This window comes from Drosophila pseudoobscura, chromosome X (genome assembly GCF_009870125.1).
Source record: "Drosophila pseudoobscura strain MV-25-SWS-2005 chromosome X, UCI_Dpse_MV25, whole genome shotgun sequence".
Classification (NCBI taxonomy): Eukaryota; Metazoa; Arthropoda; class Insecta; order Diptera; family Drosophilidae; genus Drosophila; species Drosophila pseudoobscura.
This window is the reverse complement of record NC_046683.1, coordinates 3,472,308-3,497,256: the sequence shown is the minus strand read 5'-3', so window position 1 is coordinate 3,497,256 and position 24,949 is coordinate 3,472,308. Positions and strand designations below refer to the sequence as shown.

The 24,949-nt window shown below is 46.2% G+C and overlaps 2 protein-coding genes across 5 annotated transcripts in view; one reads left to right on the top strand and one right to left on the bottom strand.

The window, feature by feature from the left end:
• The window catches only part of Ptp10D (Protein tyrosine phosphatase 10D), a 55,456-nt gene extending 33,192 nt beyond the window's left edge, over positions 1–22,264 (top strand). The window contains exons 3-14 of one of the 4 annotated variants that reach the window (XM_033384103.1): positions 9,596–9,845; positions 12,296–12,577; positions 12,776–12,823; positions 14,056–14,728; positions 14,828–15,252; positions 15,321–15,752; positions 15,856–17,253; positions 17,361–17,378; positions 17,983–18,665; positions 18,728–18,986; positions 19,376–19,504; positions 21,472–22,264. In XM_033384103.1, the coding sequence (XP_033239994.1) occupies positions 9,596–9,845; positions 12,296–12,577; positions 12,776–12,823; positions 14,056–14,728; positions 14,828–15,252; positions 15,321–15,752; positions 15,856–17,253; positions 17,361–17,378; positions 17,983–18,665; positions 18,728–18,986; positions 19,376–19,504; positions 21,472–21,503 (4,629 nt within the window). In that variant the 3' untranslated portion in view covers positions 21,504–22,264. Of the gene's footprint in view, positions 1–9,595; positions 9,846–12,295; positions 12,578–12,775; positions 12,824–14,055; positions 14,729–14,827; positions 15,253–15,320; positions 15,753–15,855; positions 17,254–17,360; positions 17,379–17,982; positions 18,666–18,727; positions 18,987–19,375; positions 19,505–19,853; positions 20,255–21,471 lie in introns of those variants that run through there. The other 3 variants (XM_033384101.1, XM_033384104.1, XM_033384102.1) reach the window with 3 other exon arrangements.
• A 1,297-nt stretch (positions 22,265–23,561) lies between these two features.
• On the bottom strand, positions 23,562–24,780 carry Vlet (COMM domain containing 10 protein valette). Its single transcript, XM_001355614.4, has 2 exons — positions 24,515–24,780; positions 23,562–24,451 (listed from the first exon to the last, which is right to left on the bottom strand). Exons 1-2 carry the CDS (start codon positions 24,544–24,546, stop codon positions 23,752–23,754), a joined length of 732 nt encoding a protein of 243 aa, XP_001355650.2. The 5' UTR covers positions 24,547–24,780; the 3' UTR covers positions 23,562–23,751.
• Positions 24,781–24,949: the final 169 nt, after the last annotated feature.

Genomic DNA, 24,949 nt, shown 5'->3' with positions numbered 1-24,949 from the left:
ACGGAGCGGAGCGGCGTGAGCATCCAGTCGATAATGTTGAAAAGTGCGATGTAAATACAAGGACGAAATATTTTATAATGAACGGAAAATCAACAGAAAATCTGCGCAAAGGATAGCGGAAAAATTCCTGCACGGAGTCAGGAATCAGAAATATTGAGCCTTAATCGCACTGGTGGGAAAATAGAGCCTATAAGGCTATGAAAAATACATATGTGCTATCAAATAATGGGAGATTACTAATCGATAATTGATATCGATATTTATCTGTATTATATCGATTGTTAAATAGACTTCATTGAACTGTGATAGCTTCTAGATCAACGTGAAAATAATTTAAATATCGATTAATAATACTTAACCGATAATCACATAAATCTATCGAAAATGTAGCTATCGAAGTGAAAATGAAATGAGTAATATCGATTACTAATCGAGAACAATGGCCAATAATCGATATATAACTACAATCGGAATATTTGAATACCTCTATCTTCTTCGTAAGAACTTTGCTTTTGAATGAATTTCGATTAATAATCGATAAACGCACTATTGTAGTGATGGTCCCTACTTTCTTTGGCACATCGATTCAGTCGTGGAACAACGCACCTACTCCTCTTGAAGTGCAGCCATCAAACAAGCAAAATATTCAACATTTTCCCCCCAAATGACTCCCCAATTGCCGGGGTTCCAGGGGGAAGGGGGGGAAATGCAACTGCAATTCGAATTGCAAAATGATTTCTCTTGCCTTTACGTCTCATTAGGGATCTATCTCCCCCTCTGTCTCTGTCTCTGTCCCTCTTCCTGGGCGTATGCCTGCCTCATGGATGGCGGGGGTCTGTCTCCCTGTCCCCCATTCTGTGAGCAATTAACAAGATGGCGCCTGCCGTTCTTTGTTGGCAGAACTTTTCAATGCACACGCCACTTCCCAATGCAGCCAAAGGATGGGGGCAGGAGGCACAGACGGGAGCGGGGGAGGGGTGGGAGGACTGCGCCTAGACACGACATATCGTCCGCACACGCCATCACCTTTGGGCCTCCTTTTATATGCCCATTTGTCACAATATTTGCTGTGAAAGGCAACTAATAAATTCTCTTACTGCACTGCCACACTTGTCTCCGTCGCGTCCCTGTCCCGACCATGTCCTGTGCTGTGCTGTGTCCTTCCCTCGTCACTGTCTGTTGATTGAGGTCCCGCTGCTCTACTTTGTACACCTACCGACAGCAAACAGCTGCCAGCCTGCACACACGACACGTTTTACACCGATGGTTTTTCCTGTTGTTCTTCTTCACACACTTTTGGTGTATTTTGTTTTTGCATTCTCTGGCTGGCTCTCGACTGAAGATAGAGAACCCGTGCTACTCCCTCGAATCAAATGTGCCATTCGCATGTATACGTTGGAAAACGTGGACACGTTGAAGGCTTAGATGTTGAAAATGGAAATACAAGTGTGGATCGGAGACGGTTAAAAAACGTCGCTGGAAATGGTATCGTGTCTTTTCCGCTCCTCTAGTGTCACTCCCTTCAGTGCTTTTCCTCCTAGCCTCCTCATTTTCATCACTGTATTTCTCTCCCTGCTCTTGTCCGCTCCTCCGCTTCCTCTACTACTTTTCTCCCTGCTCCTCCGCTTCCTCTACTTCTTTTCTCCCTGCTCCTCGGCTCCCTCAAATACATTTCTCTGCTGCTTTGCTCCGACAGTTTCGACTTCACTTTGACTGAAACTTTTCAATGCATACACATGTCAACAGGGCAAAAGTTTCCATTGGTAAATTGCCTTGCCAAAGGCACTCTTCTCTCTCTTCATTGCTTACCCAGAACCTAAAGTCGTCCCGTGCCCACCCTGTCGCCGGCCCTCTGTGGTTTATGGCCCAAACCATTCACAAAATATGTATCCTCAGCCGAAGGAGCAGCAGCAGGAGATGGCAGCAGGGGAGCCGGCCGTAGAGGTAGACGTAGCCTCCTAATAGGAAGAAGCTACTTAGACCAGTGGCTGACGGGCTGACGGGCTTTGGCTGTGGCTTCCTTTGGGATATTTGTGAATTGCCTGCCATTTGCCATTGAAATTGTTTTGTAATTGCAAAATTGGGCATTTGCTGGGAGCAGGAGGAGAGGCATAGGAGGATAACGTTAACGTTCGTAACTGAACCGCAACAGTGGCCCCAAGCAACAGAGGAGTGGAGTGGGGGGGATACCAGGGGGTAGAGGTGGAGGTAGAGCTAGAGCAGGGAGGTCCATCATCCCCCGTGTGTCCATGTGTGATGATGTGCTGAAATCATTCGACTGCAAATTATGTACACTGTATCGTACTCTAGTGCTTCGATGTTTAGGCCCGTCCCCAAATACAACATATTAAAGCACCTGCCAACGTTGATTAGTGAAGAGGATTTTAGCTCTCTCAACATTTCTCTCTACACATTTCGCCATTCACATATCTTTCAGCCGATTCGCGGTGACACGTGAATGGCTCTTTTTCTTCGGTAAATGATTAAAACCTTTGAAATATGAACATTTCCTAGAGTTACTCGTACGTTATGGCCCCTCCCTCTATTTCTCTGTCTGTTTCTGTCTCTTTGTTGTTTTCATTCAATTTTCATCTTGTGCGAACAATTTCGTTTCAATTTCTGTTTCCTGTTTGTCGCCGTAGGAGTTCCAGGGGTATTCAAGTTGTATTCATGAAAATGGAACAGATTGCCATGCAAATTTATTTCCAATATGAAATACCCCCCCGAGAGCTGACTACAGTGGTGTTTCATGCGACATTTTGCATCTTTAGTTCATGGAACTTCGTTCATTTTAAGGAAATTTCAATTTCCAGGGATTCCAGGGATCAGTGGTCGCCAAGGGTGTATTTTGATCAGCCCCAAATACTCTTTCGCTTCCCAACTATAGCCAGTACTAGTAGAAATCCTATAATTAGTAGATGCTGACTTCAATTCAGTGTCTTTTCCCATTGCTGGGTATCTCATGGTCGAGGTTTTCTCTCATTTGTCGCCGTTGCCGTTGCCGTTGCCGTTGCGTGTGTGCAGTGGGAGATGATGATGATAATGTTGATAAACTGATAACAAGGCGCGCTGCTGTTATGACAACAACGAAACAAACAATTCTAGTCACGCAATACGCACACACCAACAAAAACAATAAAAGAAACACACACACACACTCGCACACACACACACACACACGAAGGTGAGCAAGCAGCCTAAACAAAAGCTCGGCTCAGGGCAGAGGCCCAGGGTATATTCAACAGAAGGTGGGGCGTCCCAAGAGAGAGATAGAGCATACACGAAATGTTATTCCATTTCAAAGCAGTTCTGCCTTACCTTCTCTTGAACATACCTTGCCCTTGTGCGGCAGAGAGGGGAGGTGCCAGAAAAAAAACTGAAAACCAAAGCCAGCAACAATTGAAACGTGCAACGAATGGCAATTGCTTAAAAATAAGCGAGAAAAACAAAAAAAATAAGAACAATAAGCAGCAGCAGCAGAAGAAGAAGAAGAAGCGAAAACAACAAAAAATAAACATAAACGAAAGCAATGGGTGACAAGGAGACAAAGTCAGAAGCGGTCAAACAGAGAGACAGCGAAACAGACAACCGAGAGAGCGCTGGAGAGAGAGAGAGAGAGCGAGTGAAGAGCAGCAGTGGATGCCGAAGCGATTTATGCACAAGCAGACACATGCACCCTGTGTCCCGCCCTCTCCGGCAGATCCACTAACTCGCTTTATTGTTCGCTCTTCCACCCAGCACTTTCCCACTCTCCCACTCTCCCACCCTCCCAGCTACCACCTTCCACTAAGACTACTCGCACTAGCAATTCGCAACGCCAACTTTTTCACACTTCAAAAGCAAGAAGCAAAAAAGATGGGTAGCTTTTTGTGAGGACGAAGTTTTAGTTATACTCTTATGAAAGGTAAAAGGGTAATTTCCACCGATTGTTTATATAGGGAACCGATCTTAGTGGCTCTCATTAAGATGAATCTGATCAAGAAAATTCCATCGAAGATTGCAAGGATTTTATGAGCATTCCGTTCTCGGCCTTATAACCCTTATAACTCTCTCCCAGGGACACCTTTCCAGCTGTGCCCCCTCATTCATTATGTTATACATGTACTTCTTATGTGTGTATTTCCATAATCTTTAATAGCTTCTGAAAGGGTATACAAAAAGGCACTCAGCAACAGCAACAGCAATAGCAATAGCCATGGGCTACGAAACTACGAGCACAACTATGCATAACTAACTGTCTGCGTGTCTGACTGTCAGACGACCCCATCATGCACCCACCACATCTGCATCTACCTCCCCTCACCTCCCCACGTCCCCACGCCCCCACGCCCCCACGCGCCCACGCCCGTCAAGCACTTTATGCTAATTGCGCTTTTGCCTTTTGGTCAGGTAGCAGCCAATGCAAGTCGTAGACAAGTCAAGTGGTGCTCTGTTGTTCAGCGCGTGGAGGAGTCTACTGGAGGCAGTGGCAGTGGCAAGGCGCGGTGGTGGCGCAGAAGTAGTGGCTTAAGTTTGGGGGGGGAGCAATTCAGCACAAAACTATAAATAAGTACATACATGAAAAGATTTATGGATGGATGGATGGATGGTACCTGTTGATAAGTAAAGTCGTAAAGTTCTCTCCATCTTTGTGTAAAGGAAAGACTCTTGAAAACTCAGTATATCCATAAACGATTATTAATCGATAACCGTATCGATAAAGAAGCAAACTCGGGATTCTCCATTAAGTAGGCTATGAAATCCTGCGCTGTGTGGTCCTTCGCTGTGCTCTTCGTGTTCCTGGTTAATATCTGATTGAGAGAGAGAGGATGCCAAAGTGCTCGCCCTCTTCTGAGGCTTACACCTTAGTTCTGTCTCTGGTCCGTCTTCTGTTGGCAGAACCTGCAACATTCCTGGCGCTATCTACTTATCAAATTTTCTCCATATGATTGGCTGACTGCTAGATGGCTGGACGGATATAGATATGTATATGGCTTGACAGGAGACTGTGACGTTGATGGACGTTGAACGTGGACATTGTTAACCCAACAGTGTCTGCTGACTGCTGGCTGCTGCTGGGCTTAATTATTCAAATGAAATTCCCTTCTTTGTTTGCTCTCCTCTCGCTTGTTTGCTTTGCATTCCGGATTTGTGCTTGTCTGTTTCTCTCTGTTTGCTTTTGTAGCGCTCTGTTTGCCTTGGCCGGTTGAAGTTCACGTTTACTCAGTCGTTGCTCATGGCTAAAAGCACACACACACAGACCCAAACATTTGGCAAATAAATATTATATTAATGTTTAAAAATATATGATATACACATACAATAAAAGGTGAAACGGTCAAACGGTCAAACGGTGGAGCGCCAAAAGAAAGAGCATTGAAACGGAAGAGAATATCCAGACTGTACGAGTTTATTCTCACCGTAAGATACCCACCGATAGTCTCCGGCTCCCATACATGAATAATCTAAGCCTTGGCCATAAAACGACTCTAAGCCAAATCGTTTTCTGACCTTGTCTGAAGTCTTGAAGTCTCAGCCTTAAGCGCCTGCAAATCGAAGGTTTCACTTTTTATTGTTAATTGGCATTAATTGTATATTATTTTGTTTTTTTTTCTATTCTTTTTTATACCCTAACAATGGGCGGGCTTTACAAATCTTTGGATCAAATGTTCAGTCTATATTTTCTACTTCTAAGATTTTAGTTCGTGGTTGTCAATCGATATATCGGACAAAATCGGACAGATATTTGTATTTAGTCATTTTTTTGGGTCTGTGTAATTATCGTTTTACGATTTTTTTTTACAGAAAACTGAACAAAATACACAATTATCGATTTTATGTCAAGTGTAATCGATAAATATTGATGATTTTCGATATAAAAAAAACACAAAAAGTGCTAAAAACACACAAAATTATCGAAAAATTGCATTTTATTTTATTATGTAAATTTAAATCGATTATCGATCGATATCGGTCCACAAAACTATCGGTTTGTCGTAGAAAAATGTTGATTTCTACTCAAAATACAACTTTTTCCTCTAGCATTTAATGTATTTAAACAAAAATCGATACTTTTATCATGAAATACCATGGAAAATCGATGGACACGATCTGTAGTCCTAGGACAGAATAAAGCTGAACTTTGACTGTAGGAATGAGATTATGTTTGCCAAATTTAAACAGAATCTGAGAGATACATGCATACTCGTGCATATCTGTAAACTTTGGTTGCCAATCTGCCTTTTGATGTTGCCACAAAACTTGGCTCTGGTGCGAAGCCAACAAATGAGTCACAAAGCCATATCGAAAGGGGTGTGTGTCACAGACACTCCGGGAAGGGAAGGGAAGGTAAGGGAGGGTACAAAAAATAATAACTGCCAAATTTCGTGTGCGAATTGCATGCGAGTATTATTTTGAATAAATTGATACCAGACCCGCAGTGCGAGTGCGAATGTGTGTGAGCGGAGTCTCTCTTTCTCCGTGTGTGTGTGTGTGTGTGCGAATATTTAATTGCATAATGTGACCAGACTGACATACTGTCCGTTGGATATCATCATCATCATTATCGGTACGTGTGTGGGGGGGGGGGGATGACTAATGGGCCATCATGCCGCTCCAAACCCATTGAGCATCATGTAATGCCAAAAAGAAGAAAAGAAAAGAAAGAAAACGTGGGGGGAAAAGCAGCAAACCAGAAAAACAATCGCAAACAGCGTACAAAGAAGAAACGAAGAAAGAAACGCCGCACAAAGAAGCAGAAAGAAGAAACGCAATCATCAAACAGCAACAAAAACGATCAATTATGCAAGAGAGTTACAGTTAGGCGTCAGTCCGCAAGCCAGCAGCGGAGTGAGAGTGATAGAGAGATTCGTAGCCACCGCCATCGAGAGAGCGGAGCAGTAACTGCAGGTGAGAGCGGAACAGCAACTGAGAGAGAGAGAGCAGCAGCACCAGCAGCAGGTGAGAGTGAGAGACGGCTGTAAAGGGGGCCTGCCTGATGCGTGAGTTTTTTGTTTTTGTTTTTGTTTTTTGTTTTTGGACTGGGCCAACATTTCATGTTTCGTTTTGATTTCGTTAGCCATTTCTTGTTTGGTTTTTGTGTGCTTTTCTTTTGCTTTAATAAAGCGAAAGCGCAACGCCGCCTCGCAATGCGATTTGCAACAAAAACGAGTCCACACCACCACAAAAAAAGCCAAATATGTAGTGAAAAAAAAAACAGACTGAATAATTGATTCGATTGATTGATTGATTGAATGAGTAGGGGAGTGGAGTGGACTGGACTGGACTGCACTGGCGAGTGGTTGTTAAAGTGAGTGACGACAGTAATTGGTTGCCAATTCCATATGCATGAGTGCAAGCACGAGGTGTAGAAAAGGGAGTTTCGTATGCCAAGCAGGCGTCAGGAGCCGCTGGAGTGTGGTGAAATGATCGGATCAGATCGGCTGCTGTGGTGAAGTGAGGGATTTGTGATGCTTTGTGGTGAAATCGGACAAAAGCCCTGCCGCTGACGCTGACGCTGCCGCTGCGCTTTCGAATCAAACAGATAGACGCTGGAGTGTGTGTGCGTGTGGAGGCGAAAAGGAATATCTTGACACCTGGAATGCGTGTAGGAGTGGGAAGGAAAGGAATCGATGACATTGAAATACCTGTGGAGGTGACAATCATCGCATTCGGATGACCTCTCAAATGCCTGCGGAGGTGAGAACTTCATTCGGATGACAATTGATCAGGGGCTTTGTCGTGCCTCCTGCTTGCATTCGAGACGCGTTGAGATTGTGAATATATGTATGTATCTTCAACTTATTAAGTATTCAACAGCCATGTTCAGCGCAAAAATGTATACCCAGAAAAGTAGCTATAAAATGGCGCATAAAAAAGTGATTTCCCTGTTTTTAAAAGGGGTATTCCCAACTTTTATACAACTTTTGCCACATTCGGGCACAAATAAAAATTTGAAGAGTACAAAATTTGAAAGCCCATTATGCGCTTCAATTGAGCCAACAAAAAGAAAACAAAAAAAAAATTCCTTTTCCGGCAGTCGACCGGCGCCATTTTGTTTGTGCGCCATTTTCCGACACGATTTTTGCCGTAAAGCACTTTCAATTTGATGCCCAAGTTGGTCTCTTTTTTTTTATAAGCTTTTATGCGGCCATTACCGCAGCAACGCCCCCAAGCCGCAGGCCCCAACCTCCGGCTAAAAGCCCTCTAAGAGTTGATGGAATTACATTTAACGGAATAAAATTACGACGAGTGGCCGAGAACATAGAAATTGATAGTTTTTGACGGTGAAATTTGAATAAAATTTAGGCATTCGTGTAATGGAAAGCCACATAAGCAAAATGTTTGGAATTTGATGAAATAATCGTGGGGGTGGGAGGGAGGGTCCAGGTGTCTTTCCCGGACTGCGCATTTCCGTCGTTTTAATCCTTTAATGTGCCCCAGCCCTGCTGCTCCTACAGCCTACTGTCGGGGCAGGATGTGCACCATCTGTGTCCCGTCGCTAGCCAAATCCATTATTATTATTATTTCTCTTTTTTGTGCATCATTTTTGCACGCCGGTTGCCGTCAGTGTGGGATCCCAGGCAGTAGGCGGCTCATTGTTTGCGGTGTTAATATTTGGCGTCTGGCACCCAACAGACTGGAGGAGCAGCATCCAGCTACAGGACGGAGAGCAAAACATCCGCAAACACACCGAGCAGAACTGTGGAGTGCAACAGGGACAACAGACAAACATCCAGGACACCTTCTCGTCCTCATTTGGCAGAGGAGCAGGCAAGGCAGGGCAGGGCAGGGCAGGGTAGGGTAGGCCGTGTGCCATTTAATTGTCACTCTTTTTTTTTCTTTTTTTGCTGTTTGTCTCGTTGTCGCTGCTGTAGTTGTTGTAATGTCATTGCACTTTTTAGGGGCAGGGATGTGGCATGTGCCTGCCAAGGAATGGAAATATGCCAAAAAGAGCTGCAGAATCTATGGAAATATGAACAACATTTAACCTTAACTGAAGCAAATGCACATTCAAGTGAGAGGAATACTTTGAAAGGTTCTGTAAAATAACTCGAAGAACAGGGAAAATAATGGATAAAGCATTTATTATCCATAAGCTAATGCGAATAAATGGAAAAGAATACAATATTTAATTGAGTTTAAAGAGTCTCAGATTGGGTTGAGTGGCCAGAAATGGAGATTGCTTCAGAAAACGTATTAGATGATAAGATATTTACCTAGTATATGATATAAGAGAGGGAACAACCCATTCGTTTGCACTTGGAAATATCTTGAAATGTATTTTGAAAACAAAGAAAAATACTAGAACCGCTAAGAATAACCAAGAATAGCGGTCTAAAAGAAAACGTACATAATAGCTGGGAAAAATCCGATGGAATATTCAAACGAATACCTGAAAACACACACAAGATGAGGGACTGAAAAGCGTAGATGGTAGTGTATGCTAGGGAAAAGCGTAACCTCAATAGACAAAAACAATGGGAATAAACAATATGCTATAAGATGGCATTTGCTGTGAATATGCCAAGTGATCTTGGGATTGAGATAAGCCCTCACAAAACTAAAAAAAAGTTAAGAACAAATGTTTGACGTGCTTCTTTATGTTTCATTACAGGATGTCCGATGCGCAGATCTAGCCATTAGTATACCCAACAATCCCGGTCTTGACGATGGTGCCTCGTATCGTCTGGACTATAGTCCGCCCTTTGGCTATCCGGAGCCAAACACAACCATCGCCTCCAGGGACATTGGCGATGAGATACAATTCTCGCGTGCCCTTCCCGGCACCAAATACAATTTCTGGCTTTATTACACGAATTTCACGCATCACGATTGGCTCACATGGACGGTGACCATAACAACGGGTGAGTAATGGAAGGAAAACGGTGTTGCTTGCCAGCACTGGCTCTGTTGCAGTGTTGGTAAGCGAGCAGAACATTGCTGCTTAGACTGCCTTTGGTACAGTTCCGTCCAAAGGGACGTTTTTGGGGGGAATACGAGAAGCATTGGCAGAGCAGACATTTAAGGATTAAGGCCTCCTTCCTTAGGTTGAGGGAATTCACATCCCAAAAGATTAGGACCTTGTCGTCCGCCAATGGCTTCTACTCTCCATCTAATTGCCTTTTCCTGTTGTGTCCGACAGTGGCAGGATAAGTGGGAGGATACTCTATCGATGAAACCAAATACACGACGAACGGTCTGCAAATTGCTAATTGCAGTTCAATAGTAGGCCGCCCCCCGCCTTTACCATCGTCTGGGTGTTGCCTAATGAGCAAAACTCTGACTAAAGCCACTGCTGTTACACGATATCTTTTGCACCGCCGCGACGGCTTTGTGGCAATACCAGTGGGATGGATATTTCAGCAATGTACATTTGATAGCATGAAAGTCCAATGCAAGGAAGACATTCCATTCCATTCAATTGTTGGTTTCCACCCGAATGGATTTACATACACATACACTCGGAAAAGTGGAACAGTAAAAAGAAAACCACCCATATTTCATCCCAAATCACCCCAAATTTTAGTGTGAATGGCTCTCTTGCGCTCAACGAACAGTGTGAATGGCTCTTTTGCTATCCACGAACAGTGTGAATGGCTCTCTTGCGCTCAACGAATAGTGTGAATGCCTCTCTTGTGCTCTACGAACAGTGTGAATGGCAAAACGCATCGGTTAAAAGCGTATCGTGTGACTGTCACTCGAGCAACAGAATCAATTTGGCCAAAGAGAGCGAGAGCGAGCCGGTGGGAAGTTTGGGCGGAGGCGGGGGGGGAGTGTCTGAGCGGCCAACACCTGTCCCTTGATGACCGACCACCAGCGGGTGCGAGCGGGAGAGAGAGTGGTCAAGGGAGACAGAGACAAGGGCGTGGAAGTGCGCCTATAAAATGACCCAAGGGTATCGTTTGAATGGAATGGAAGTGGACTCCGCCCCCACGTGCCGCAGACAATCCACAAACAATCCTCCAGGGAGGGAAGGGGAGTGGTAGGCATTGGGAGGCCATCCGTGTTGTTGCTGGTATAACGAGAGCGAGGAGTGCCCACAATCCCCACTGTCAAAGCAAATTCCAAGACAAAAACAAAAGCAAAGCCGCTCGGAATGGATGAAAGTGAGAAGAAACGATCAAAAAGTATGTACATAATGTACGTGTGTGTGTGTGTATGTGCCGATGGCTTTATCGATCGACAGGCAGAAGTAAAAAAGCTTTAGCCGAGGGCGCTTTGGACAGCAAAAGCTTAGAGGGCGATTAGAGAGCGAGTGGGAGTGGGAGAGGGAGATTTCGGATTCAAGTTTCAAGTGGAAGCTGTCGCAGGAGCGGGTGGGAACGAGATAGAGCAAGAAATCCGACTGGAAGCGTAAGCTCTCGCTAGCCTAAAGCCTGGAATGGAAGTTGAGTGGAAATAGGCGTTGAGAGACGGACAAAAAGAATAATTTTATTCAATTAATTCGTCACATACGAAGAATGTGTCAGTGGGTGGAGTGGAGTGCCAATCTACTGGTCTTCTGGTGGACTCATCTCAATCGCCTCCTGCTCGTGCTCCTGCTCCTGCTCTGCTGCTGGGGTCTCAGTCTCGCTCTCAACTGATAGATCCGGAATCTCCTGTGGCAACCGCTGCCAAAGGTACTTGTTGTCCAGGTCCTCCAGTCGCTGGGACTCTTCGTCGTGCTTCTTCAGCAACATTTTCGATGCCATTATCTCGTGCACCAGAAAGACCACCGGAATGGCGACAACGGCCAGGGACAAGGCCACGTAGAGAAAGAATATTTTTGACCAATCGAACATGGTGGACTAATTTTGTTGGTTACGAAATTTTCGAATCGAATAGGGAGTTGTTTGTTTAAAAAATTGTGAATGGAAGTATATGTATGTACTACACAACTATACAACGGAGTCTTGACTGATCGGTCAAGGGGAATAAGATATGTATATACTGAATGAGTGGATGGGATTTGTACAGCTATGCTTGAGAGACCCAGATCTACGGGCTTTTCCTACTTCTGTCGCAGCACCGGTTCGTTTATGTGTCATACGCGTCATGCAGCTGCCCACCTCGGTCGTTTTGGGACCCATGGGTATGAGCCTAGACGTGAAGCCTAGACTACTTCAATTCTCTTTGGGAGTATCCTTCGTCTCTAAGTCGGTCCCAAGAAACCAAGAGAAACCATCTTTGTTGGAAGGTTTTTTGTCGCTTCCTTCAGATGGGAATAGAGCTCGAGATTAGGTACTGGTCTGAGAGAGCGGCAAATAGACACATCCAAAGGGATTTGTCTCCTTTCAATTGTTGCATAATTTGTGCCTGTAATTCCTTTTTCCAGCACCCGATCCACCATCGAATCTGTCCGTGCAGGTGAGGAGCGGCAAGAATGCCATCATCCTGTGGTCCCCGCCCACACAGGGCAGCTATACGGCATTCAAGATCAAGGTGCTGGGCCTGTCGGAGGCCTCGAGCAGCTTCAACCGCACCTTCCAGGTGAACGACAACACATTCCAGCACAGCGTGAAGGAACTGACGCCCGGCGCCACCTACCAGGTGCAGGCCTACACGATCTACGATGGCAAGGAGTCGGTGGCCTATACGAGCCGAAATTTCACCACAAGTGAGTAATCGTCCTGTTGATCCTTCCCCCCAGGTGGCAGTACCCCGGCCCGATAACTACCATTCGTTTGTTGTACTTTGGTGATGGTGTGACTCAACCTTTGATTAACTTCTCTGTTTCCCCACGCTCTCATTGTAACTAAAAAACAAATGCCAATCTAATAACCAAACACACACACACAAAAACACACACAAAAAGGTCGAAGGACGCGGCACAAAGAGTTGCTGGACATAAAGATCCTAAGAGGTAATATTTAAAACCAACCAAGCCAACCCATTCCTATCTGCATGCCACACACAACTGCTGTTCCCCTTTGCACTCACTAGACCGTAAGTGAGGCACGTAACCCTGACCCCTAGCACTCCCCTCCCCCCCCACACACACACATAGCGCCACTGCCAGTGCCAGTCCCAATCCCAATCCCAGAGGCCTCAACAGCAAACTACTGACTGGCCGCCATTGGTCTGGCACTGGTCCAAAATGTGTACGAAAATTCATTTTTAATCCGACAATTGCCAAACCGCAATGCACTTTCTCCCAGAGACCACACAGTGGCAAAGCAACAGCCAACGGACCACAGCAAAGCAGTGGAAATTCTGCAGTTTACACGTACAGTGGTCACTCCTGTTAGGTGGAGCATCAAATAATCAAAGAAATGCTAGGAGGAGGACTCTATATTCTGTAGAGACGTCCCTCGTAATCAGGATAACAGTTCTTTATATATCCTTTAGAGATACCAGTTGAAATATTTGAAGTAGCGGCACACGTCGCTAGTAATGAAGATACCAGGTTGCAGGCTTCTTAGATCATCTTTCTCTTAATTTCAGCTATATTTTGCCAGATATTCTGCTTTAGCGCACAGATAATTCTACGAATACATAAAAAACAAAACAGTTGCAAGTATTTTATGTGGCGGCACACGTCCCTCGACAACAAGATACCAGTTTACAGTGTTCTGAAGAACAGTCCTTAGATAATTTGTCAGAAATTTGTTGATCAGAATGTGTAAAATAAATATAGTCTTGCAGCAGTGCAAGGATATATCTACTTGACTCTTACAGGCCTAGATATCTAGATATTTCATGAATTTGCCGACACTTTTTGGCCCCATTTGAAGCACTTAGCGATGGTCTTTATTTCAAGAATATGTTTGCCAAGGACTACCAAAGTATTTTAGCACCTTCCAAGCACTACAAATCATAGTAATTTTGTAAACTTTAGATCTAGCTTAAGCTCTAACATTTGCCTAAACTTTAACGCATGCTTTACGTATAACACAAAAATGTATCATTGGTGTAAGGAACTGAACCCAGTAGCATCTCAGTTGCATGATAACCACTGTAGCCACTGCATTCCAAAACAGTCGAAAAGAAAGCACTAGAAACTAGAATATTCTGCAACAAAAACACACAACAACAAGGCTCTAACACAAAGCAATCCTCTGCCATTGCCGAATATCAATCCCTACCGTCCCGCAGAGCCCAACACGCCGGGGAAATTCATTGTCTGGTTCCGTAATGAGACGACGCTGCTGGTGCTGTGGCAACCGCCATATCCCGCCGGCATTTATACGCACTACAAGGTCTCCATCGAGCCGCCGGACGCCAACGACAGTGTCCTCTATGTGGAGAAGGAGGGCGAGCCCCCGGGACCGGCGCAGGCGGCCTTCAAGGGTCTGGTGCCGGGCAGAGCCTACAATATCTCAGTGCAGACAATGTCCGAGGACGAGATATCGCTGCCGACGACAGCCCAGTATCGAACAGTGCCGTTGCGTCCGCTGAACGTTACCTTTGACCGGGACTTTATCACCTCCAATTCGTTCCGGGTGCTCTGGGAGGCCCCCAAGGGGATATCGGAGTTCGACAAGTACCAGGTGTCGGTGGCCACCACCCGCCGCCAGTCGACGGTGACACGCAGCAACGAGCCGATCGCGTACTTTGACTTCAGGGACATTGCCGAGCCCGGCAAGACGTTCAACGTGATCGTGAAGACGGTGTCGGGAAAGGTAACCTCATGGCCAGCCACGGGGGATGTGACGCTGCGTCCGTTGCCGGTTAGGAATCTGCGAAGCATCAACGATGACAAGACCAACACGATGGTCATCACATGGGAGGCGGATCCGGCCAGTACACAGGATGAATATCGCATTGTGTGAGTAAAAGGGGACCCGGCAGACTCGTATGCACAAGCGAATGCCAGAGCCCCTCGATCTCTTTTGATCTGTTATGAACTCTTTTTTCCCTACCACAGATACCACGAACTGGAGACCTTCAATGGCGACACCAGCACCCTGACCACGGATCGGACACGCTTCACCTTGGAGAGCCTCCTGCCCGGCCGGAACTACTCTCTCTCCGTTCAGGCCGTGTCCAAGAAGATGGAATCGAATGAAACCAGCATCTTCGTGGTCACACGACCCTCTTCGCCCATCATTGAGGATCTGAAGAGCATTCGCATGGGTCTGAACATCAGCTGGAAAAGCGACGTCAACTCAAAGCAGGAGCAGTACGAGGTCCTGTACTCGAGGAACGGGACGAGCGAGGTACGAACTCTCATCACCAAGGAGTCGCGGCTGGTGATCAAGAATCTGCAGCCGGGCGCGGGCTACGAACTGAAGGTCTTTGCCGTCAGTCATGAGCTGAGGAGCGAGCCGCATGCCTACTTCCAGGCCGTCTGTAAGTGGCCTCCAAAGCAGTGCCAGCTAATCCGCAGCTAATCTTTGAAACTCCCCGTGTACTCGCAGATCCCAATCCACCGCGCAACATGACCATCGAAACGGTGCGCAGCAATTCCGTTTTGGTCCATTGGTCGCCCCCAGAGAGCGGAGAGTTTACGGAGTACTCGATACGCTATCGGACGGACAGCGAACAGCAGTGGGTGCGCCTGCCCAGTGTCCGTTCAACGGAGGCGGACATCACCGACATGACCAAGGGCGAGAAGTACACCATTCAGGTGAACACCGTCAGCTTTGGCGTCGAGAGTCCTGTGCCCCAGGAGGTCAACACGACAGTGCCCCCGAATCCCGTCTCGAATATCATCCAACTGGTGGACTCGCGCAACATTACGCTGGAGTGGCCCAAGCCGGAGGGACGAGTGGAGTCGTACATTCTGAAATGGTGGCCCAGCGACAATCCTGGTCGTGTCCAGACCAAAAATGTCTCCGAAAATAAGTCGGGTAAGGACCTACAGAGCATTTATTTTTGTTCTTTCAATCTTATGTGGCACTCTGAACCCCATCTCCAATGGAAATATATAATGATAATGATTCTCTCCCACAGCTGATGATCTATCCACAGTGCGTGTGCTCATTGGCGAACTGATGCCGGGCGTGCAGTATAAGTTTGATATACAGACAACATCGTATGGCATCCTTTCGGGTATCACCAGCCTCTATCCGCGCACAATGCCGCTCATCCAGTCGGACGTGGTGGTGGCCAATGGCGAGAAGGAGGACGAACGGGAGACGATCACCTTGAGCTATACGCCCACACCGCAGTCCTCATCGAAGTTCGACATCTATCGCTTCTCGCTGGGCGATGCCGAGATCAAGGACAAGGAGAAGCTGGCCAACGATACGGACCGAAAGGTTACCTTCACAGGCTTGGTGCCGGGACGCCTGTACAACATCACCGTATGGACGGTGAGCGGCGGTGTGGCCAGTCTGCCCATTCAGCGGCAGGATCGCCTCTATCCAGAGCCCATTACCCAGCTGCATGCCACCAATATCACGGACACAGAGATCTCGCTGCGCTGGGACCTGCCCAAGGGCGAGTACAATGATTTCGATATTGCCTACCTCACGGCCGACAACCTGCTGGCCCAGAACATGACCATACGGAATGATATCACGATCAGCGATCTGCGTCCGCATCGGAACTACACCTTCACGGTGGTGGTGCGCTCCGGCACAGAGTCGTCGGTGCTGCGCAGCAGTTCCCCGCTCTCGGCGAGCTTCACCACCAACGAGGCCGTGCCCGGAAGGGTGGAGCGTTTCCATCCGACAGATGTCCAGCCCAGCGAGATCAATTTCGAGTGGTCGCTGCCGTCCAGCGAGGCCAACGGAGTGATCCGACAGTTTTCGATTGCGTACACGAACGTCAACAATCTGACGGATGCCGGCATGCAGGACTTTGACTCCGAGGAGTCCATCGGTGTGATCAAGAACCTCAAGCCCGGCGAGACGTACGTCTTTAAGATACAGGCCAAGACGGCAATTGGCTTTGGGCCGGAGCGGGAGTACAGGCAAACGATGCCCATATTGGCGCCACCACGACCCGCCACCCAGGTGGTGCCCACGGAAGTGTATCGCAGCTCGTCCACGATACAGATCCGTTTCCGCAAGAACTACTTCTCCGATCAGAACGGACAGGTGCGCATGTACACGATCATTGTAGCCGAGGACGATGCCAAGAATGCCTCTGGGCTGGAGATGCCCAGCTGGCATGACGTCCAGTCGTACAGCGTGTGGCTGCCCTATCAGGCCATCGATCCGTACTATCCGTTTGAGAATCGATCGGTGGAGGACTTCACCATTGGCACCGAGAACTGTGACAATCACAAGATCGGCTACTGCAACGGACCCTTGAAGTCTGGCACCACATATCGCGTGAAAGTGCGCGCCTTCACGGGACCCGACAAGTTCACGGACACCGCCTATAGTTTCCCCATTCAGACAGGTAAGAGTCCTCAGCCCCTAGCCCGCCTACCATGCATACTATTCCTTAATCCATCTCTTGTTGTGTATCTTAACCATGTCTTGCGTTTGCATGTTCTATGTTGATAGAACTGCTAAGCTCTCCGGGTAAGCCATCGAATTTTAGTTGTTTTCTTAGGTGAAACTTGGGTTTTTTTTAGTTTTTCTCTCTTGCATAAACCTTAGATGGCTTTTTCTTTGATTTGTTTAAGTTTTCCAACTGAAATTCGTCACGAGTGTTCAAAATGTATCTACAAAGCTTGTTAAACCAGGCGTTTCTTACTGTGTACGTACAGCAGCGCCCTTCGGCTGAGCTTTGTTATCGCTTGGGTGTCGCTTGGGCCTGCCATTGCATATAAAAAGCCTCCACAGTTTTGCGAATCTAGTAAACGACCTTTGATGTACTGCCTTACACGTCGTACAGCAGCGCCCTTCGGTTGATTTATATATATACTAGACTTTTCTTAGCTGAATGTCTCTTGGAGATGTGATGACGTTTTCATCCAGTATTTCTTACTGCGGCGCTTAACAGGCTTTGACTTGTTGTCGCTCGGGCCGTAGACTGACTGTCTCTCATATTCTCTCATAAAACTATCTTAAAATCCCTAAACCTGTAATACGAAGATTATTTCTTGGCGATATCCTTTTGTTTTCATGCCCCTCAATCTCTCAGAACCTGTCACTAATGCTACGATTGTTGTTTCACCTTTAGATCAGGACAACACCTCATTGATTGTGGCCATCACTGTGCCACTGACAATTATTCTGGTGCTGCTTGTGACGTTGATGTTCTATAAGCGACGGCGCAACAATTGCCGCAAGACCACCAAGGACTCGCGGGCCAACGACAACATGTCCCTGCCGGATAGCGTTATTGAACAGAACCGTCCCATTCTGATCAAGAACTTTGCGGAGCACTATCGTCTGATGTCTGCCGACTCGGACTTCCGTTTCAGCGAGGAGTTCGAGGAACTGAAGCATGTGGGTCGCGACCAGCCATGCACTTTTGCGGATTTGCCCTGCAATCGTCCAAAGAACCGATTCACCAACATCCTGCCCTACGATCATTCACGCTTCAAGCTCCAGCCCGTGGACGACGACGAGGGCTCCGACTACATCAACGCCAACTATGTGCCCGGCCACAACTCGCCGCGCGAGTTTATTGTCACCCAGGGACCGCTGCACTCGACGCGGGACGACTTCTGGCGCATGTGCTGGGAGAGCAACTCGCGGGCGATCGTGATGCTGACCCGCTGCTTCGAGAAGGGCAGGGAGAAGTGCGATCAGTACTGGCCCAACGACACGGTGCCGGTCTTTTACGGTGACATCAAGGTCCAGATCCTGAACGACAGTCACTATGCCGACTGGGTGATGACCGAGTTTATGCTCTGCAGAGTAAGAATGAACTTCCCCGATCGTTCTGGATCAATTCTGAACACCTTTTTGTCTGTTTACAGGGCAGCGAGCAGCGCATTTTGAGGCACTTCCACTTTACCACTTGGCCCGACTTCGGGGTGCCAAATCCTCCCCAAACGCTGGTGCGATTCGTGCGCGCCTTCCGTGATCGAATCGGGGCCGAGCAGCGACCGATTGTGGTCCACTGCAGTGCTGGCGTTGGTAGATCGGGCACCTTCATCACACTGGATCGCATACTCCAGCAGATCAATACCTCCGACTACGTGGACATCTTTGGCATCGTCTATGCCATGCGAAAGGGTGCGTCCACATTTTGGCTGCAACAAAAAATGTTTAGCAAAATAGGAGAATGTTTTGGAAGATTTTTTGTTTGCCATTTGTGCATTGAAAATAGCGGAAGTGCTGATGGAATTTACAGATATATGTTCTAAAAAAAACCATCGAGATCCATCGGGAAACGCTCTGTACATTTTAAATGAATGAAACTCTTTGTGTGCAACGGGGAAATCTTCTTCGTCGAGGAACATGTGGCGCGACATCAAGATACCCCTGTAATCAGTTAGGCTATATACAATATTCCACATGCAATTCCAGCTCTCTTGTAGAGTCATTCTCCAAAGCTGTACATTTTCTGGCCATTGTCGATTGTCTCGTATTTCAAGCAATAATCCTTCCTATTTCCTATTTAGAGCGCGTTTGGATGGTCCAAACGGAGCAGCAGTACATCTGCATCCACCAGTGCCTGCTGGCGGTGCTCGAGGGCAAGGAGAACATTGTGGGTCCTGCGCGGGAGATGCACGACAACGAGGGCTACGAAGGTATGTGACGATCATGCCTTTATATCCCCAAATCCGTACGCTTCATCCAGTTTACGCTCGCGCGAGCGCGTGCGCGCACACAAAAATGACTAACCCCCACCCACCGAAAAAGAAACACTCCTTTATGGGACACACCCAAGGACAACATGGGATCGATGGAGCCTGAAACTTGTGTTTTATTTTATTTTTAGTGTAGCTTTGTACAAAAAAAAAAAGAATACCCTAAAGACCTTTCGGTGATGGGCTAACAAAATGACTAACTTAACGCTCTCTTCCCATTCATTGCCCATTTCTGCTGCTGCTAAAAAAAAAAAACAAAATATATATGAAAAAAAAAACAAAAACAAAGGACAACAAGTGGTGCAGCTGGACGAGAACGGAGATGTGGTGGCCACCATTGAGGGCCATCTCTCGCATCACGAGCTGCAGCAGGCCGAGGCGGAGGCCATTGACGATGAGAACGCGGCCATACTGCACGACGATCAGCAGCCGCTCACCAGCAGCTTCATTGGCCACAAAAGCCTCAATCTGCCCACAACCACGTCGATGAGCTCCTTCGGCGGCGGGGCTGGCAACAATCTGACGGATGGCCCGGACAGATGACATTCGGTTGTCAATCAGAGCGATAACAACAACTCTGTGGTTATCGTTCTGGTTGACAACAAGCCCAGTTCGATGATCTGCAAGGACAGCAAGAGTAATCTCGACATCATCGATCCCAAGCATCAGCAGCATCTGCATCAGCATCAGCCACAGCCTCCATCGTGCACATCCATCGGCGGGGGGCATGGGAATGGCTACAACACGCTCCAGCATAGACGCAAATCACAGCTGATCACGTTCAGCTCATCGTCCTGTGATATCAAGAACAGTCTCAGCCATGAGCATATCTCCAATGGTGGTACCGGAGGTACCGGCAGCAATCGCGCCAGTCGCGCCAATGTTCGTCTCAGTTTCGCCGAAGAGGATGTGATGATCATACCGCAACAGCATCCGCAGCATACACAGCACACACAGCATCCCCAGGACGATGAGGTCTTTGTGCGACGTCGCTCGCTGCTCGAAGTGGAGCTGGGCGTGGAGGTGGGCGAGGAGGGTGAATTGGTGCCACAGCTAGAGCTCGATGAAGAGGAGGAGGATGAAGATGAAGATGAAGAGGAAGAGGAAGAAGAGGAGCTCAACGTGGACGAGGACCACGACGAAGAGGACGTTGAGCTGTATATGCACGACGAATTCGAGACGCACATCGATGCCAAATCGAACAATGCCAACGATGACAGTGGCGGCGGCAGCTATGAGGACTCCCACGCCCTGCACTCCTCCCTGGGCGGCAGCAATCGGAACAGCCTCGAGAAGGACGACGACGACATCGAGGTGGATGTGATCAGCACCGATGTCAGCTGCTACGACCAGTTGCTGGGCAGCAGCTGCAATACCCGCAATGGCGATGACGATGACATTGCCACCCTGATGGGCGATGCCGATTCGAATTATGCCACAACGAAGCTCTGCAAGACCTCTCTGCATCATGGCATACTGGCTGGTGCTGGAGCTGGCGCTGGTGCTGGCTCAGCCATGGGCGGTAATGGTGGTGGCAACGGCGGCAACGGCGGCGCTGGTGGCGGCGGTGGCGGTGGCTGTGGTGGCGGCGGCGGCTCCATTGGCGCAGAGGCCGGCGGCGGCATTATCTATGCCAATCCATTCATGGGTTTGTAGACAAACACACACACACACACACAGTATCCCCATGGAATGGAGAGACAACTATTTGTATTACTCGTATGTTTTCTGTGCTGCCTGCCATTCATTTATATTTGCATGACTTCTTTTCTTACGTTGTTTTTCATATATGTATTTTATGTTATATGTTATTTTTTAGTTAATATCTAACATGCATGTCAGCTATGTGCTTAGGGATGATTGCAAATTAATGATTTCTCATCCAAAAATGATTGTATATCTTACAGATGACGAGGGCATTGCCGAGTCGGGGATGTAGGAGGCCCCCAATAACTCAACCGAAACAGAACCGAACCCAACTCAACCCAAACCAACCCAACCATCATGTGGCAAAACTATCGTACATTATTATTTACTTAAGAGATGAGGAGTGGAATGGAATCGATGATCAACGCTTGATATTAATACTTGGATATACAATATACAATATACAATATATATATATATATATATATATGTACTACACTACTTTACACCGATCTACAACAGATCTATCGAATGGGAATGCAGCAATCTCGCCAAACACGCATCAATTTATACATTTTATATACTATATATATGTGTATGTACTACAAATCTATATCTAATATATATGTAATTGTAATTGCTGCTTCAACAACAACAACTACAAGATGAAGAAAGAATGGAAGGATACAGATGATTGTATTTTTACGCTAGCCACAATTTGATATTTGTATATGTATCTTCCAATTTTTTTTGTACACCTAATGTTAGTGGATATATAAGTAATGTATGTATTGTGACGAGCAAAGCGCTAAATGTTTTACGTTTTTTTTTAAACATATACACACAAGCATACAAAATACGATATAAAGACCTATATAGATACTGGATAAACAATATGCCTAATACTAGATCGTAAACGAAACTAAAAACTAAACTATAGACCGCACAAAAACAACAAACAAAACAGCAACAACAAAAAACAACCCTAAAAACAAATACACAATGCAATAATTAATTGAGTTACATAGTTTTTAAACGAAAATGTTTGCAACATTAATTGTATAGTTTTTTTATTTTTGATTTTTTATTTTATTCCTCCCCACATATACAATATGTATGCATGTTTTTTTTTTATATTATTATTTGTACAATTTTATAAACCTTATGTGTATGTACTATGTGCTACTTATAGTCTTTTGTGTTTAAAATTACATTTTATTGAAAAACAAACAACAAAATACTCTTTATACTTTATATTTTGAATTTGGCGCTCACTTAACTATAGAATGGACCCATCAGATCAATCAAAACACGTTACAAAAAAGTAAAAACAAACGTAATTTAAAACACCGATGCAGAAGTAAAACAAAGACAACCAGGAAACCGATATGGTTACGATATGGATGCAGCACAACAAATAACAAATAACGAATAACGAATGACCAACGCATTTTTGAAGGCGATAATCATTTACCAACAGAAGAATCCCACGAAAAACTGTAGACTATAGAGAGAGAGAGAGAGAGAGCGAGGGGGAAAATATTAGTACCCACTCATATAGAGAGAGGGCTGTTGCCAGACAGCCGGTGCCAAAGCCTAAACGAACAGAACCCATACAGAACAGATACACCCCCGACTGTTATACCAATAGAAAAAGGAAAAAACAAAAAAAAAAAATAAATACATTAACTAATAGAAATTGTAGTCCAAATAATTTGCATACATTTTTGTACTTTATTTATTTGTCCAAATAAATGTAAGAACAAAAGAACACATAAGAAGTTAGTTAAAATGTTTAACCGAAAAAACTGTGAGACAGAAGAGAGACACAATAGAAAGGTGCAATAGAAATCAATAATAGTTTTGCTTCTAGATTAGTGCAAAGAAAGCGATACAGAAGAGACAACGAAAGGAGGAACCCACCCCCCCCCCCCCCCCCCCCATGCATACAAAGATGAAACAACTATGAAAGAAAAGTCTGTATAATGCATGAATATCCGAATATATAGTACTACCCCCCCACACACACCCTACCCCTACTAACATAAAGCCGACTTGTATGCGTATATATATATAGTCGTACATGAAATACATACATATGCATATACATATACATACATACATACAATATAGACATATATAAAATATATATCATTGTAATAATTTGTAATGTTTATCAGTAGAATTATATGAACAGACGAAAATCGCGAAAACTCGAAAAATGAACAAACAGAAAAGCAAAGAACGCATGCGGCAACAACCATTAAAGTGTACTGTAAAATGTGTAACATTGTGTTTCAATATTCCATTTCCGTATCCGCTTTCGCTTTCGCTTCAGAGGGGGTGCAAATGTTTGGCGTTTGGGTTAATTTATTGTAGATTTTGTTCTAAGAACTATTTAAAGATAGGTTTAACAGGGTATCTCTCACAATTTGAATACATATTGTGGAATATAAAGCATATTTATAAGTAGGAAGATACCATTGAGGTGAGGCAGTTTCCCTGGTCATAACAGATAAAATGGCAAGGGGAATGATCTCCTACTGGACACTGCCACTGCTACTGGCTGCACCAGAGGCTGGAGCTGTTTCCGTCATGGCCAGCGTGGCATCCAGCTCGGCTTGAATCTGTTCAAACTGATTGTAGAGCTGCAATAGCTCCGGGTGTGTCATCTCTGAACTAATGTCCTCTCCAGCTGCTGTTCGCAACTGCAGCACGCCTATTGGCGTCTTGTCGCGTTGCTGGCAATGCGAGGAGACCTCTACGTGCAGCTTCCAGGCCACGTCCTCGACCACATTTGACTCGTAGCGCGGACTGGCCAGATTCTCCATGATCGGAGTCGCCTCGCGCACCCACAGCCGCAGAATGGCATCGATCTTGGCCTCGTCCTCCAGCTGGAGCTTCTCGCGCAGCTCGCGCTGCAGCAGACTCGGCTTAATGATGAACGTGGAGATGCGACGCAGGATGTACGAGAATGTTTTGATTAGCAGCAAAAAGTCGGCACGCGGCACGCCCACCAGCCGCTCCAGCTCCTCCAGCGTGTACTCCGGCTCATTGCTGCTGGTGGGTGTGTCCTCGGCGATGCTGTCGGCCCGCTCCGTGGTGGTGACGCTGGTGCCCACGGTGCTCGTCGGGGCTGCAGCCGTTGCGCTGGGGCTCATCTGCCGATGGGTGTACCACAGCACCGTGTTAAAGGTGTCGTACGGCAGGGCATTGATGATTTTTATACCCTCTCGGGCCCTGATTGGGTGGATAAAGGCACTCTGAAGGGACGGGGAACAACTCAGTTTGGTTTCTATTTACCGTTCCGTAATTTTTATCCAGTTTATGCTCATGTCCCCGCTTTTGTTTATTCGGTTTATTATTATTATTATTAGTCAGCTGGTGCCAGTGTTGCCACTTTCCCATACTCGGTCGATAGTATCGATAGCCGTTTCTTGGGATTTTCTTTTTTTGAGATTTCTTCTCGCTTAAACCTAATTTCAGACACAATCCAAAAAAACAGAGCCCGTAAAGTGGACTAAGTTCGTTTTTCATCAGTATATTTATGGTATCATTTGAAAACGAGACGGTATATTTTTGTATATTTCTGACGGTCAGACGAAAAAATGAGTCGCAATTGTGAATGGGCTATAACAAGGGGTATGGACAACAGGCAGAAACCGCCAAAGCAAATTGCAATTTGCGTACGAACATCACCTCGCGTGTGAGGACAACATACCTTGAAGGCAAATTGAC

What these genes read in the sequence shown, in the direction of transcription:
- Vlet (XM_001355614.4), bottom strand. Translation starts at nt 24,546, where the DNA reads ATGAGCATAAACTGGATAAAAATTACGGAACG. An exon ending in TGGATAAAAATTACGGAACG is followed by an intron (nt 24,452 to 24,514) that starts GTAAATAGAAAC and finishes CCACCCAATCAG; the next exon opens with GGCCCGAGAGGGTATAAAAA.